The following is a 16,490-nucleotide window of genomic DNA, read 5'->3' on the forward strand; positions in this document are numbered from 1 at the left end:
CCTTCTTCAAAAGGTTTTTCATTATGTGCTTCTGCAGAGTTTGCTCAAGTGCAGAGTCTGGATCCAACTCCAGGGCAGTTCTTAGAGTATCTGAGAAAAGGAAAACAAATGAAATGTCTCCAGCCATGTTGGAAATTAATGTTTAAGATTTTTGGGCTTGGGTAGATAGAACAAAGTAACTTACTAGCACTTGTCCGGTAACGTGGCAGATAATTGAGGCACTTGTCAAAATGCTCATCAAAATCAAATGGGTCAGTGATCCGCATATCTCTTAACTATGGAAAGAAAACTGCTCAATTCTGGGCCCACCCATCAATTGAATCACCTTTGGTTCCTTAGCATAGAAGCTGAGAATGCCACCTCCTTTGTTTATTATTTATCCTTTTAGCCTTAATGTTCTGCTTCATCTATCTTTCTGGGGAAGTATCCCCAACCTCCCTCCAAAATAGAGTTGCAATGGTGGTTGTTTTGGTTAGGCAATATGTGACCATCACCAGAGCACTGCTTGCCATGTGCAGTAGAAAGGCCTCTGCAGAATCATCCTCCTACCTTCACAGCTTCATCCTCCTTCATGATTTCCACTTCAAACATGTACTGCTCACAGAGTGTCCAGCAATTCCAGGACAAGACAATCTCATTTGCCTGAGCCAAACGCTGAGCTACCTGGACATCATCTACAACCCGCCCAATCACCAAGAGGTACTGTCGTTGCTCGTCTCCAACAATAACCTGGGAAATCTGACCTGCAGACAGACCTATCCAGAAAAAAGGAAGTGGTGAATAGCCAAACTCAATTGAATATACAAAGGAGGGGTCTGGAATCCTCACACTCCTCTCTGCATCATATCTATCTTGTTATTGCCCATAGTTGCAGAAATATTAGGTGAGCTTAATTTGAATAATAATAATACCTTGACTCAGATTTCTTTCTGTCTCAAACACAAATAGAGATAGACACTAAACAAGTCAGAGGTGTATGGGGGTGAGAGGAGTAGAAACAAGAGATCCCAGATTTCTAATTGCTCTTCTAATGGACAACTAGGGCCTGCTGGCAGAGACCTAATGGTTACGCTCAGACACTGCTGCCACACTGACCATACCGTCCCTCCTCACATGTAACCAGGGCTGATGAATAATCAATATTTTAACAGACATGGGCTAAGTCATCTAATCCAACTAAAAACAAGGGGGAAATGGCAGAGACATGTGCTTTTGGCCAAGATAGAAAACATGTAGTGAATTTACCATAATGTTTAGAACTAATAAATTGGAAAAAATACACAATATAATTTTCAAGATACTGGGATATCAGGTAATGAAAAACCATGATGCCTGAGAAATGGGAAAACAAGATGAACCCGCTGATACCCCAACTACTGTCAAGTTTCCAGGACACATCGCAGGGAGTGGAAACCCAGGTGCAGCCCAGAAGACTCCCTGAGTTGGAAACAAAGCTCGGAGTCTGAGTAGGGCCAGGTGGCTAACGGTAATAGGGCATTGTGACGACTGATGAAGAACTCCAGCAATCTGTAAGGGTTCCTCAAGCTTGCAGCTGAGTACTAGTAAGTGCATCAATGTGAAGAAACCACCTGAGGCCTGGGAAAGAATCACCTGAAAAGATTAGAAGGAACAATCCCCTATATCACACAGGGCTGGGAATAGTTCCTGTTCCCACTGGCCAGAGTGTCAGATGTAGTAACTCCCTGGACGTTAAAGGGGCTTGCCTCAGGAATGGGGCAAAACTAGCCCTAGACTAAACACAATTATGGTCCCACCCAACAAAGTTTAAAAGTGAAATCTGAAAGGATCAAGCGACCCACATCTCAGAATGAAGTTCAAGAATATCATGGAAATATTTTATAGATCTAGCACTCAACAAGGTATAATTCACAATGGCCAGCACACACTAAAAGTTACCAGACATGCAACTTTTTGGATAATATGATCCACAGTGAGAAAAAAACCAATCAATCAAACATAACTCAGAACAACACAAATGAAAATTAGTAGACAAGAATATAAAAAGAGCTATAACTACTTATATATTCAAGAACCTAGAGAATAGGTTGAACAAATAGAGACACGGAAGATAAAAAAAAAGACCTAAATCAAACTTCCAAGGATAAAAACTACAAGGTTTGAGATAAAAAGTATACAAGGAAGGAATAAAGGTAATTGCAAAAAGATTTGTAAATCTGAATAAACAGCAATAGAAACTACCCAAAATGAAAGACAGAGAAAACAACAACAACTGAACACAGTACTAGTGAGCTTTGGGACAATTTCAAGCAGTGGATAGCTGTTGTAATTGGACAGAAGAGGAAAATAGAAAAAATTTGAAGAAATAAAGGCAGAACATTTTCTAAATTTGATAATTAAAATCCTAGAGATCAAAGAACCTCAATGAACCATAAGCACAAGGAAAAACAAAACACTAAAAAATACCAAGGCACATCATAAAGAAAAAATCTTAAAAGCTGTCAGAAAAGCCTGACTGGTCATGACTCATGGTTGAGCATCAACCTAGGTGCCACAGTTAGACTCCCAGTCAAGGTACATGCCCAGGGTTGTGGGCTCGATACCTGGTAAGGGGCTTGCAGGAGGCAGCAGATCCATCATTCTCTCTCATCGTTGTTTCTCTCACCCTTTCTCTCCTCCCCACCTTTCCCTTCCTTATGGAATTAAACAAACAAACAAAAAAGCCAGAAGAAAAAATAAAAAGACACATTATATACAAAGAAATAATGATGAAGGCAGATTTCTTGTTGGAAACATCACAAGCTAGAAGATAGAGCAACAGCTCTAATGTAAGAGAGAAAAATATCCCTGTCAATCTAGAAATTTATACCATTGAAAATAACTTTTAAAAAGATTTAAATAAAGATTTTTCCAGACATACAAACACTGGAAATACATCTCCAGAAAATTCATATTATGATAAATGTTTAAGTTCTTCAAACAGACAATGACAAAGACATGAAAAAATTGGAAACTTCATTCACTGCTAGAGGGAAAGTAAAATAGTATGATCACTCTGAGAAAAAGATTAGCAATTTCCATTTTATTTATTGATTGACTTGAGAGAGAGAGAAAGAGAGAGAGAGCAGTTTGTTGTTTCACTTATTCATTCACAGTTGGATTCTTATTGTGCCCTGACCTGGGATTGAACCTGCAACCTTGGCATGTCTGGAAGACACTCTAACCAACTGAGCTACCCAGTTAGGACAAGATTAGCAATTTCTTAAAAAGATAAACATACATCTACCATATGACTCAGGCTTTCTACTTCTAGGTATTTACTCAAGAGAAATGAATATATATTTCGACACAAAGACTTGTACACAGATGTTCATAACAGCTTTATTTGTAATAGCCCAAAATTGAGCAATTATCCATCAAAAGTGAGTAGATAGTGGCTCTATGAAGCACACTCATACCTTTCCCCATCCCCTTACATCTCCAGGGATCTCTCTTCCCTGCTGGAGTGTGCAGAACCTCTTCCTCTTCCATCTCTCTCCTCCTTAATCTCCAAGGGCTCTTTTGCTATAACTTGTTTCCTGAGCCCATTTCTTCTATAGCTCACTTCTACCTCTGTGACTTTCTAAATAAACTTTCTCTTATATTGTAGTTTGAGTCTTGGCTCTGAATTATTCTTAGCCATAACTTAAAAAAACTGAATGGAGAAACAAGTTGTAGTAAATCCATTCAAAATATTACTTGTTCTCATATATATTTTGGAGATATTGCTATATCAAAACATTTTTTTAAGTTGCAGAGAATCTCATTGAGTAGACATATTTAGTGCTTTATCAGTCTCCTATAGATGGATTGTTTTCAACCTTTTATTATAAACCATATTGCAATCAATAATCTTATACGTATGACATTTCATGTACCCTCAGATATTCCTAGAATTCAGAAGTAGAATTGCTGGGATAAAGAATAAATACATTTGCCTGGCTGGTGTTGGTTGAGTGTTGTCCCATGCACCAAGAGGTTGCTGGTTCCATTCCCAGTCAGGGAACATGCCAGGTTTGAGGGTTCAATCCCAGTAGGGGGCATGCAGGAGGCAGCTGATCAATGTTTCTCTCTCATTGATGTATTGCTCTCTTCCTATTTCTCTAAAATAAATAAAAATATATATTTAAAAAAGAATAAATGCATTTGTAATCTTGATAAGAGATTAATGAATCATCTTCCATAGAAGTTGTATCATTGTTGATTCCTACCAGTACCATATAAGGCTTACTCTTCACAGCCTCAATAGAATGTTTAGCATCTGAATTTTTATGTATCTATAGATGAGCAATTATCTCAATTGGTATTTTTCTTATTATGAAGTTGACCATCTTATGTATTTATTCATGTCCATTTTCCCCTTAGAATGTTAGTTTTTTTATTTCTATGTGTGTGTGTTTTTAATATATTTTTTAAATTGATTTTTTATAGAGAGGAAGGGAGAGAGAGAGCTAGAAACGTTGATGAGAGAGAAACATTGACCAGCCGCCTCCTGCACACCTCCTACCGGGGATGTGCCCGCAACCAACGTACATGCCCCTGACCGGAATCGAACCTGGGACCTTTCAGTCCGCAGACCGATGCTCTACCACTGAGCCAAACCGGTTTCGACTGTGTGTGTTTTTAATTCTCTGTGTTCTATGTAAAAAACAGTTCATTATTTGTCTACATGATATAAGTTGCAAATATTTTTACCCAATTTGTCATTTATCTTTTGAAATTTTTATTTTTATATTTATTTATTTATTTATTTATTTATTTATTTATTTATTTATTTATTTTTGCTGTGGTTGCTGTTTTCCAATTGGATATCTTTTAGTAGCTATTACCTATCTTTAGCTGCAGGTCCTGGCCTTCTCTGGTATGGTAGACCCCAAATTTCTCCTGTATCTCCAGACTGCATTTTGCCACCAGGGTAATGGTGTCACTCAGTTGATTCTGTTCCACTGTCCAGAGTGCCAGGAGGACATTCCCTACAGAGATAAAAGATAGGCTGACAGAGGTCAAATATCTGGACTCACTTTGACCAGGACAAAGACCCCAGTAATGCAGAAGGTATCATATAACGTGTCAGGCGAGGTTTCTTGGCTCTATATATTATGTTTGCTTAAAATATTGCTTTAGATCTTCAAACTGACTGAGTATATAAACAAACATGATTAGGTAGAAGCTGAAACATTACTAAGGTTTAAAGATAGATTAAGGGTCCTTTAATGATAGTTTTGGTAATCTTCCATCGGTTTATCAAAAGAAGGTGAGGGGTATTTCATAAAATGTAGGTCCATATTCAAATATAATGTTATGGTTGGTTTAAGTTTAAATAAAAAGATGGTTCAACTCTGTGGCATAAAGCCGTTAATGATCCTAAGAGTTCTCCAGATAGGAGACTTTTTACTCCTATCTTATATTTAGTTTCTGCTACTAATGACCAAGTTTCTCATTAGTTTACTCATGAATGCTCTACAGGCACTTGTTTTTCTGTCATTCAACCTAAGTAAAATGTAAAGTAATGTGAGCTTAATATGGGCAAGGCTTTCCCATTAGACTGGGAGACCCCCAGAGATTGTGTCTTTCTTATCTTGTTTCTCCAGGCCCAGCATATATTAAATAACCAAACAATACTGAATAAACAAATATGGCAAATTTCATCTAAATATACACTGAGTGGCCAGATTATTATGCGTTCAGAGATAATCTGGCCACTCAGTGTATGTCCTATATAATAAAAGGTTAATATGCAAATTGTCCCCTCTTCCAAGAGTTCAACCAGCAGGCAGGCCAGCCAACTGTCCATGTCCTCTCCCTCTGGCCAGGTTGGCCAGACCCCACCCATGCATGAATTCATGCACTGGACTTCTAATATATATAGATAGATAGATAGATAGATAGATAGATATATAGATATATAGATATATAGATATGTAGATATATAGATATATAGATATATAGATATATAGATGTATAGATATATAGATATATAGATATATAGATATATAGATATATATTCTGAGTTGTTAGATTATTATGCATTTAGAGATCATAATAATCTGGCCACTCAGTGTAGTCTTCCTTCCTTAGTCCTTAGAATATTCAGAAAAACTGAAAAATACCTGTGATATTTAGGATATCTCCTCCAAAACAGAATACATCTAAAATTGAGAAAGAGAGAGAGGAAAATAAATCAAAATCAGAGCTATACCAGATCATAGGAGAATCATATATGATAAAAAGAATGACCTACTGAGTTTTTCTTTATATCTTTTCAGGTCTTTATGTTTATTTCAAGGTTTGGGTTCCTTCTTCCTCCCTTTTAGCTTCCCCTCAAAGCTACATTTACTTGCCGAAACCGGTTTGGCTCAATGGATAGAGCTTTGGCTTGGGGACTGAAGGGACCCGGGTTCGATTCCGGTCAAGGGCATGTACCTTGGTTGCGGGCATATCAAGGGCATGTACCTTGGTTGCGGGCATATCCCCAGTACGGGGTGTGCAAGAGGCAGCTGATCGATGACTCTCTCTCATCAATGTTTCTAGCTCTCTATCTCTCTCCCTTCCTCTCTGTACAAAATCAATAAAATATATTTTAAAAAAAGAGCTACGTTTACTTATATCACCTTCTCTAAAATGTCAGAAATACTTTTGTTCTCTTCAAAGCTACCCTTCATTTGTCCTCTAGATCCTAGCCTGGCTTACCCTCTCAAAAACTTCCCTCCCTCCCTTATCTTCTATTGGATCGTTCCCATAAATATTTTAAAAAACAAAACAAAACACAACAAAGTTAACCTGTTTTTGACTTTACCTTCTTCTCTAGCTATTAGGGCCATTTTTGTGCTACATACCCAATAAAAATATTCTCAAGAGTTGACTATAGACTAGTACAATTTTCTCCTCATATCTATTCATTCAATTTTTTCTCTCTACTATTCTCTTCTCAGCTTATTCCAATCTGACTTCCATCTCTGTCACTTCACCAAAATTATCAAGATAATCAACAGCATTCATCTTGCTAAATTCAGTATTTTCTGACCTCACTGTATTAGACACTTTTCATTTTCAACCAAGCTAGCAACCACCTTTTTTTTTCTAGAGATATTACTTCCCATTTGGTTATATAAATAGCACAATATCCTACACCTCACTGTCTTGTAGTTCTTTCTCCCTAATCATAATCCTCCCCTGGAGTTCCTCAAGCTTCAGTCTTAGGCTCTTTCTCTTTATTTATATTTTCCCCATCAACTCATGCATTGATTTCTCTATTTGAATGACTTATTGACATTCCAAGGTCACTATATTCAAAACAGAATCCTGATTTTCTTTCTCAAAGCTCAGACTTTTGCATTTTGGTTAAATGATGCCACCATCAATTCAGTTATGAAAGCTGAAAACTCGAGAGTCCTTTCCTCACTACTTCCCAGTATTATAAAAAAATAATCAGCCCGGCTGGTGTGGCTCAGTGGTTGAGCATTGACCTATGAACCAGGAGGTCACAGTTTGATTCCCAGTCAAGTCACATTCCCGGGTTGTGAGCTCAGTCCTCAGTATGAGTCGTGCAGGAGGCAGCTAAATAATGATTCCCTCTCATCACTGATGTTTCGATATCTCTATCCCTTTCCCTACCTCTCTGAAATCAATAGAAATGTATTAAAAAAGAAAAAGAAAAAAATACATCAGCTAATCCTGTCTGTTGAACCTAAAAAATATACAGGGTGACACCCCCCCCCCCAAAAAAAAAAGTATACACATTTTAACAGTTGGTAGCTTAATTTTTAAAATGAAATGTATTTTAATTTTAATAAATACCATCTTTATAATTATTCAAAGTATGTGTATACATTTTTTTGGGGGGGAAATGCTATATATAAAATCAACCCATTGCCATACGATTCCACTGCTATATCTCATCTTGAGAACAATGTTTTCAACCTTGACTGCACAATGGAATTACCTGTAAAATTTTTAAAATTTCAACTCCCCAAATGGTTACTGTGCTGCCAAGGTTGAGAACCACTACCCTAGACCAAATGTCCATCATCTTTCACAGCTGTTCCAATTATCTCTTCCAGCCTCCATTCTTACTACCGACCCTTCTTCAGCTCCCTCTAGCCCAATCTCCCTGTGGCAGCTAACATGAGCTTTAAAAAAAGTGCAAATCAGATCACACTCCCTTGCTAGAACGTTTCCACAGTTTCCTTTTATACTGACATTGTATAATCCAAACTCCTTACTATGGCCTATACAGCTTGATGACCTCCAACCTCACCTCAAGCCACTTTTCTTCCACTAGCTATGCTCTAGCCCAGGGCAGGGGGACCTTTTTCTGCCAAGGTCCATTTGGATATTTATAACATCATTTGTGGACCGTACAGAATTATCCATTTCAAAATTAGCCTGCTTTAATTAATTCACCCCTACTGCCTTAGCCAGGCCAGATCAAATGATTTCGTGGGCATTATATGGCCGATAGGCCAGATGTTCCCCACCCTGGCTCTAGCCACACTGGCCTTACTTCCCAGAATATGCCAAGTTTTCTCCCATCTCAGAAACTTTGTACTTGGCATTCTTCTGTCTGAAATGCTTCACACTTGGCTCCTCACAAGGTGTTCCTCTCATCATTTACCTCAGCCTAAATACCACCTCTGACTACCCGAATGGTCAGCAAATTGCTTCTCGTGAGCTACATCTGAGGTTTGCTGCTCTGTTGACTAATGAGTTTGCCAACCACTGGACTACCCTAATATAGAAACTCTCACCCTATAATTCTTCTTTTTTAAACCATTAAACCCATTTATTTCCTTTGTAGAATGTGTAATCTATAATTGTTCATTTGTCTATCCCATTAACATGGAAATTCCAGAAGGACAGCTACTATGTCTTATTTACCTGTATTTCTGGTACCCAGACGTTCCTGACATTACAACTTCTACCTAATTCATAACTTCTATCTCCTCCTTTCATCTACACTTGGTGAGAAAAAGTGGAAAACCTTTACTACTTGCTCCTCAGAGGTTAGAGGTGAGTCAAATAATCATTTCTAAAGGAGGTGGCACAAAGTTAGTATTCTGATGAATCTCAGAATGATGGACATAAGTGCATGGGGCACTGTCATTTAAGAACAGGAATGTTATGTAAGTACTAAATGGTATAGGGCCAGAGCAATTTCTGTTGGGTAGGCCTAACTGGACTGAAAGGTGAAGAATTGGTTTTTGCACCCTCTGCACCTATTATAGTGCGTGTCAGAGTAGGTACTCAAAAACATGTTTAATGAACAAAAGTTTCTTTTTCAAATTAGGCAAATAAGCACGAGTTTAATACATGGCAGGAAATAAACACTCATTCCTACCTCACAGGACCAAAATGCATTACTGGCATGGGAAGGTGTTTTCTAAATTATATTTGATATGCACACGTGAGGCCCTTTACATTGTTAGAAGAGACAACCTGAGAAATACTTTATTTTGAAATAAAATACAAACATGCAAAGTTAAAATGAGCTGTTTTTCTGTTTCTGAACATTGAGTCAACAGGATGTGAGACTGGACAGAATGGCAGCTACTGACCAAGACCTAGCTTGTCAGAACTAGTCTGAGTGACACTGAAAGAATGATCCTTTAGTGTCCCTCTTAAGGTATCCCAGGACCCCTTCTATCACAAACCCTCAGAAGCCCAGACCACTCCGCCTTGCTTCCCTACAATGGTCACTCACGCTCTATGATGTCACTAATGTAATAACTGAAAATGTGGGCCAGTTTGTCCAGGTCATCTTTCGGCTTGCAGGTCAGGCTGAACCTGTCCATTAATGCTGTAAACCCTAACCAACAAAGCAGAATTTATTAAGTTAGCTGAAGACCCTAAACTTTTATTCCTCTACATATCAGACCAGGGTGAAGGAACCGGATGTCTTGGGCTTTAGCAATTCCGTCATCCTTTAAGGTGGTGGGCAGGCAGAGGGCTGCTGCCTCTGGGGAAGTCCGGGGCCACTGCTCCAGGAGCTGCAGATGGTGAAGCCACCCGAAAGCCCCTTTCATCGGCAGCCAGCTTCCCCTCCCACCAATCTCTATGGCCCCCTGGCCAGCTTCCCCTCCCACCAATCTCTATGGCCCCCTGGCCAAGGGACCCACAGGATTTCTCCCCACGTGAGACAGGCAGCACAAAGGGAACACACTCCTGCTCTCTGGAGAACTCTTATTTTGAACTCTTGGAACCATCATCTTCATACCCATGACACCTACACTCCCTAAACACCCGTTAACTGGGCAGACTCTCAATGTAGCTGCTCGTTCTCGATGGTAGGCACAAATTGTAGACCCAAAGAATGAACTGAGCAAATAAAGTAAGTGGGCGAGGAAGAGTACTTATTGGAAAATGCTCGGTACTGGGAGGATCTGGGTCTCAAAGTCGGCCGTGTGGCCCCGGACAAGTGCTTTCCCCTTTGAGTCTCAATTTCCTCCTTTGTGAAGAGAACCCCTGGGCTAAGCCAGATCATCCCTAACGGGGTCCTCCTGCTCTGAAACGGCGGTTCCCTGGGCGGCTGGCGGTGAAGGCGGCTCTGGGATTGAGGCCCAACGTCCGCCGCCCGGGGCGGGCTGGGAGCGGCGCGCCGGCCCTGCCCTCACCCGTCACGTGGACACCCAGGAGGACGTCCTGGGCCGAAGCCAGCTTGGGCTCCGGTGCCAGCGGCTTCCTGAAGACCAGCAGGTCTGGAAATAGCGCCGCCAACCGGGCCTCCACCGGCGACCGAAGCGGCGCCCTCACCCGGTCGCCGGTCGCCATGACGGCGGGCGGTGTTGCCCGCCGACCTACCGGAAACAAGGCGCCCCCTCCCCCCCGAGTAGCAGCCAATTAGCATGGCGGTCCTGGAGGCCCCGCCCACCAACCAATCAGTGCGGGCTTCCCCGTGGCAGCGCCAATCAAAAGCGGTACCGCCCACCCGCCTGCCCTAGCCCTGGCTTCCGGGACAGCTGAGAGCAGGGCTTTCAAACATGCAACGCCCTCGTTTTTTCATGAAATATGATAGTGAAGATGCTTTTACAACAAAAAAGATCTGGGATAAGGATTAGTAGATGGACTTTGAGTCATATCACGGGTAGAAACGGGTCATCTCTGAACTTCTAAGGACAAGTTCCTTAGGCATCTGGCTGAAGCAAACTCAGGATGGCTTTTAAATTAAAATTACGTTAAGGCTATTTTACTGTTGGCCCATTTCAATTGTTATGGGAGAGATTCTTATATTTCTGTGGCCTGCCAGAGTTGACCAATTGGGTCTCTCTTGGGAGGGTTCCCTGTGGCTGTTTTTCTCTTAATTCCTGACTTGTAGGATAATGATGTACTTAAGTTTCCAATCTGTTGCTCAGATTCATAAGAGAACACAAAGCAATACAACTATGAGTACGTTGTGGATTTTTAACAATGAGAAAAAGTATTTTTGTTTTTCCTGCAGAAATAAAAACGAAACATTTTTATTTTCACTATAGTTCTACAACACCTAATAATGCCATTTTGGTGGGCTAATTTTATTCAAGGAATTCTTTGCATTTTGATAACACTTCCTTTAAGACCAAAATATATTATCAATCCACAGAGGACAGAAAATACCTATCAGCAGGGTGGGAAGGCCAAAAGGGAAGGAAAAGAGATTTAAGGAAGGAGATAGGTAAGAGGCCTGGACACTGCATATGTCTTTTCTATAGAGATCAATTTCAACATTATAAACAACCTAGAACCCAAGAATATGTAGACTTCTCAAAATTCAAATTACTTTTTCATAAATTTATTTTTAAAAATAACAATTGCAATGACATCAATGATTAGATCACCTGTACTCCCCCTACCGCTGAGGAGAAAATATATATAATTGAGTCCCCAAGGAAAATCAAGACATTATTATCAGGCACTCAATAGCCAAAAATGTTGTTGGTCCAGTGATATACACACTGACATGTTCAATGTACCAATACAATTAAAATACATACAATTACCCTCAAAAAGAAAAAAAAAAAGCATTCATGAATTAACTATGTATTAAACCAATTATTCACTCATCCATTCACTCTTTCTATTGAATATATCTAAGTCACCACTACAGTCAAAAGGAAAAATGAATAAAAGGATTTCTAGCAACAAATAAAAAATCCAAACTTTAATCGCCCCACCCCCACTTTGTGGGTTATTATGGTGTGCTAAAAATGACCACAATAAAAGGGCCATGAATGAGCTGAAATGCAATGACAACTGAAGCATTTAATTTTAAGCAAAACTCAAATGCATGAAAAAATTCTGAAACAATGAGGCTGGAATTATTATGTACAAACTTACAGATATAAATAAATAGCATTTTTGAAATATTGGCTTAAGTACTAGAAATTAGGTCTGAACTGAACTCTGCACCTTAAAGATTCCTAAACAAACCTAGGGATATAAATTTCTCATTGTTTTTAGTAATCTGTCATTTGACAAATTTGGGGATTACTGGATAAAGTTAACATGTAAAAATCATGTTATGAGCTGGAAGTTTCTAGTGAGTCTACCAAAGAATAAGTCCTCCATTCTAACATCTGGAAGCCAGGAGATGATTCGATTCCAGGAATTAGAAATATATTTCACTTCCTGCTTTCTTTGCATAGCTCTGTACCTCTATTTAGACCATTACAATGCTTATGATGTTTTCTTTAGAGAGTGAAATATTTTTTCTCTCTTAATGCAATTAGAGAAATGAGACACAACCCATTCTAGGAACTGTAGCCCAATTCCTTACACTATAGGCATCTCTAGTTCCAGTCTGTAATTTGTCCCCAAAATGTAGATGCAATGTGAAAACCTTGCTGTACAAGGGATGTGGAGAAAGGGGGAAGCAAATGGAAGCTGGCACCAACTAGTCAGCTGCCATGGGAAACATGAGAATGTCTGTTTTCTGGGGCCAGCACAAAGCTCTTGCACGAGTGAAGCCAACATCTATGTTTTTAAGTGTAGGAGGTAACCTGGAGAACATCCAGGACAGCTTGATTGAACAGTGCTTTCCAGAAAGTGTCAAAGACCAAATCTCAGACTTCTCTTTCAGTTGTTAAAAAGATTATAATGTAAATTAGTCTCTTCATCTTAATGATCCAAACCAGGCATCCATCAACTGAAGAAATCATGCTATATGACAACACATGGGCATATATATGTATATACCTCTCTTCTTCTTCTAGGCTGAAACACACACAAACCCTTCTATTTTCCAAATGCTGTCACCAAGCTTATGACTGAAAATCTCTATTTTGTCTCTCTGTTTAGGAGTGACTACAAATGTCCTCAGCACTTCAGCATAGTTGTATTGTTTTGTTCTCTACTTAGGAAAGGAAGTTTCAAGGTCCAATACCTTCTAAATTGTCTTATAAGCAGCCATAATAAGAACTATGGTCCAGATGACCTGTCAACAAATTGACAAGCAGACCACAACTGGCCAAAACAAAAAAAGATTCAGCAATTATTTTTAGTGCTTGATTCTTTTATCATTCTATCCCCCGAATTAGCTTTTTCTTGGCTTGGGAGTCCAAAAATACCAACCTATCCTCTTGGCAGACAGATTCTTATATTACCACAGATTAGATGAATGTATCTCAGAGAATTTATTATTTCCATATTATGAGATTGAACTTCCATGCCAGGAAGTCATCTCTGAATACAGTATCCATTCACTTAGCCTGAGATGGTGTTTAGATTCCATGGGAAGGAGTGGGCTGCAGCTTCCCGGGTTGTAGTTTAGCTTGAGAAGGTTTTTCTCCCTTGCTCAGACGGCTGGCTGGCTTTCCCCAGTCAACATCTAAGTGCTGTGTGTGGTACTGTTGGGCTGGCATGAGTCCCTTGCATCATCCTAGTCCATGAAACGTCAATGTCATCAACAGTCTAAAATAGGTCCGGACTGAAAGGGTGAGACAAAGCCTTGCAACTTCAATTTGCCAGACACTGCTGCAATTATAATACCAAGCCACTTTGAAAAACTAAGTGGGTTTCTGTCCTGTAGAAAAGGGCAGAATGTGATCATCAGTGTCCCATTGGAAGAAGTGATCAATTTCCTGGAACAGTGGTGAGGAACATGACCTTGATCATCTCCATCACATGGCTTGGGGTTAGGACACTCGGATGATCTGTGTCATTGCTTCTTCATCTGCTTGGCTTGGATCCTAGAGACAAAGAAAGCATAATAATGATTAAAGTACTTTGCAAAAGCAACAGGAATTATGGCTCTCACTACTTTATCACCGAGGGAATACATACAACTTTGCCAAGAAAACCAAAGGTCTGCTTGCAAGTCTGCATAAATGGATTAATTGCAGCTCCATTTGGAAATAAGACAATAAACCTTATTCTTAAAAGGATTAAACATCTGATCTGGCCTGGCACTCCATTACTGAACATTCCAGAGTTCATAGCATACCTATGTTGTGCTCTACCTTTGGTGTTTAAGGGTCCTTAGAGGTGGCTAAGAAAAAGACCTAAAGAAGCCATGTCATGCTATATATTTTTTTAAATATATTTTTATTGATTCCAGAGAAAGATAGAAACATCAATGATGAAGTAGAATCATTGATTGCCTGCCTCCTGCATATCCTGCAATGGGGATTGAGCCCACAGCTCAAGCATGTAACCTGACTGGGAATCGAACCGTTACCTCCTGCTTCATAGGTTGATGCTCAACCACTGAGCCAGGCCAGTAGGACATGCTGTATATATACAATGAGTGGCCAGATTATTATGATCCTTGAACACATAATAATCTGGCCGCTCAGTGTATGTCCTATATAATAAAAGGCTAATAGGCAAATTGTCCCCTTGATCAGGAGTTCAACCAGCAGGCAGGCCAGTCAACTACCCATGTTCCCTCCCCCTGGCCAGGCTGGCTGGACCCCACCCATGCACAAATTCATACACTGGGCCTCTAATATATATATATACTGAGTGGCTAGATTACTATATGTTCAGAGATCATAATAATCTGGCCACTCACTGTATAGATATATTTTTGGTCATTATTTTCTGCTCATTATATTTAAATGCTGAGCGCTTAGCAGAGCTAAGTGACATTGGGATTTATTTACTTTGACGCACTTTGTTAAAAGGTTACAGCGTAACCTAGAGGTTACAGATAAACCAGATGCCCAGATGGGTATAAGTGATTTGCCTGGACTAGAATCAATAAGTTACTCAGGAGCCCAGCAAGAACTAACTCCTAAATCTCTTGGTACCCATTTAATATTCTTTTCACTAAACTCTGCCTCCTGCTTCTCACAACCTACAGCGTTAAGACAAGGATTTGTCTGTGGAAGCTTTCTGCAATACTCCATAGTAACCACCTTCAGTTCTTTCACACCACAGCACTGAAGTCTCAATTAGCATGATCCAAGGATAAGCTGAAAGATTTCTGAAGGAGGTAGGCCTGGAGCTTGGACTTCATTAATGAATGAGAATACTAATAGTATTTACTGAGCTCTCACATGCACTAGGCTAAGTAGGTGCCTAATGTGACTTACTGCATGACATTCTCACATTCTTGTGAAGTATCAATAGCTCCCCATTTTACAGGTGAAGAAAACTGAGGCTAAAAGAGGCTAAGTAACTTGACTGATGCCATATTGTTAGAACACAGAATTAAGAGATACTTGGGTGAAAAGCTTTACAAATTGGTTATATTGAAAACAAAAGGTCTTAATGGCAGAAGAACAAAAAATGAACACTATAGCAAGAGCATAAAAATTAAGGAGTAGGCGGAAATGAAGTCAGAGGTAGGCAGGAGCTAGATCATTCAGGACCTTGTTAGCCAAGATCACACTTTAGATTTTAGTCTTAAGTGCAAATGCGAAAGGGCAGGAGAAGAAATTTAAGCAAGATGGTGATGTGATATGATATACATTTAAAAAGATCACACTAAAATATGGCTAATGGACTATAGCAGCGCAAGAATGAAAGAAGGGAGACCAGTAGGCAGCTATTACATTAACTGAACCCAAAGAGAGAGGATTAGACCAGGCTGACATTTGGAAGGGAAAAAAGTAAACTGATTCAGATTATATTTTAGAGGTAAAATGAAGAGTTGGATAATTCTAGTAACTGGTAGATGGACATATTGAGATGAGTGGTTGAGGCATTAAAAACAAACCAAGAGTTCTATTTAATATACATTGACTCAGAAATGTCAATACAATAAAATCAGTAGAATTAGATGTAAGAACCAGTTACAGAATAAGTTATGGAATTACACTGCCTGGGTTTGAATTTCAGTTGTGTCATTTTATAAAGTACTAGTGTCCTGGTGCATGGATTCGTGAACATTGAAAAAAAATTAATTAGAAGAAATATTTTAATATAATTATTTGTGTCTAGCTAATGAAAATAGTTTACCAAGTCTCCTATCTACCCTGTTTCCCCGAAAATAAGACAATGTCTTATAATTTTTTCTCCCAAAGTTGCGCTAGGTCTTATTTTCAGGGGATGTCTTA

General features: G+C 39.4%; 2 protein-coding genes across 14 annotated transcripts in view; both read right to left on the reverse strand.

Moving 5' to 3' along the window:
* LOC118706018 (adenylate cyclase type 10-like) overlaps positions 1–10,876 on the reverse strand; it is a 36,655-nt gene extending 25,779 nt beyond the window's left edge. Inside the window, 8 exon segments of the mRNA XM_045573160.1 lie at positions 2–90; positions 185–275; positions 550–755; positions 4,848–4,991; positions 6,129–6,167; positions 9,719–9,823; positions 10,629–10,797; positions 10,799–10,876. Coding sequence (XP_045429116.1) covers positions 2–90; positions 185–275; positions 550–755; positions 4,848–4,991; positions 6,129–6,167; positions 9,719–9,823; positions 10,629–10,797; positions 10,799–10,861 — 906 coding nt within the window. The 5' untranslated portion in view covers positions 10,862–10,876.
* Positions 10,877–11,768: 892 nt separating this feature from the next.
* The window catches only part of NFYA (nuclear transcription factor Y subunit alpha), a 30,915-nt gene continuing 26,193 nt past the window's right edge, over positions 11,769–16,490 (reverse strand). For all 13 annotated transcript variants that reach the window (XM_036413766.2, XM_036413765.2, XM_036413763.2 and 10 more), the window contains one exon: positions 11,769–14,177. In XM_036413766.2, the coding sequence (XP_036269659.1) occupies positions 14,124–14,177 (54 nt within the window). In that variant the 3' untranslated portion in view covers positions 11,769–14,123. The remainder of the gene's footprint in view (positions 14,178–16,490) is intronic.

The sequence above is a fragment of the Pipistrellus kuhlii genome, unplaced genomic scaffold, assembly GCF_014108245.1.
Source record: "Pipistrellus kuhlii isolate mPipKuh1 unplaced genomic scaffold, mPipKuh1.p scaffold_m20_p_5, whole genome shotgun sequence".
Taxonomy (NCBI): domain Eukaryota; kingdom Metazoa; phylum Chordata; class Mammalia; order Chiroptera; family Vespertilionidae; genus Pipistrellus; species Pipistrellus kuhlii.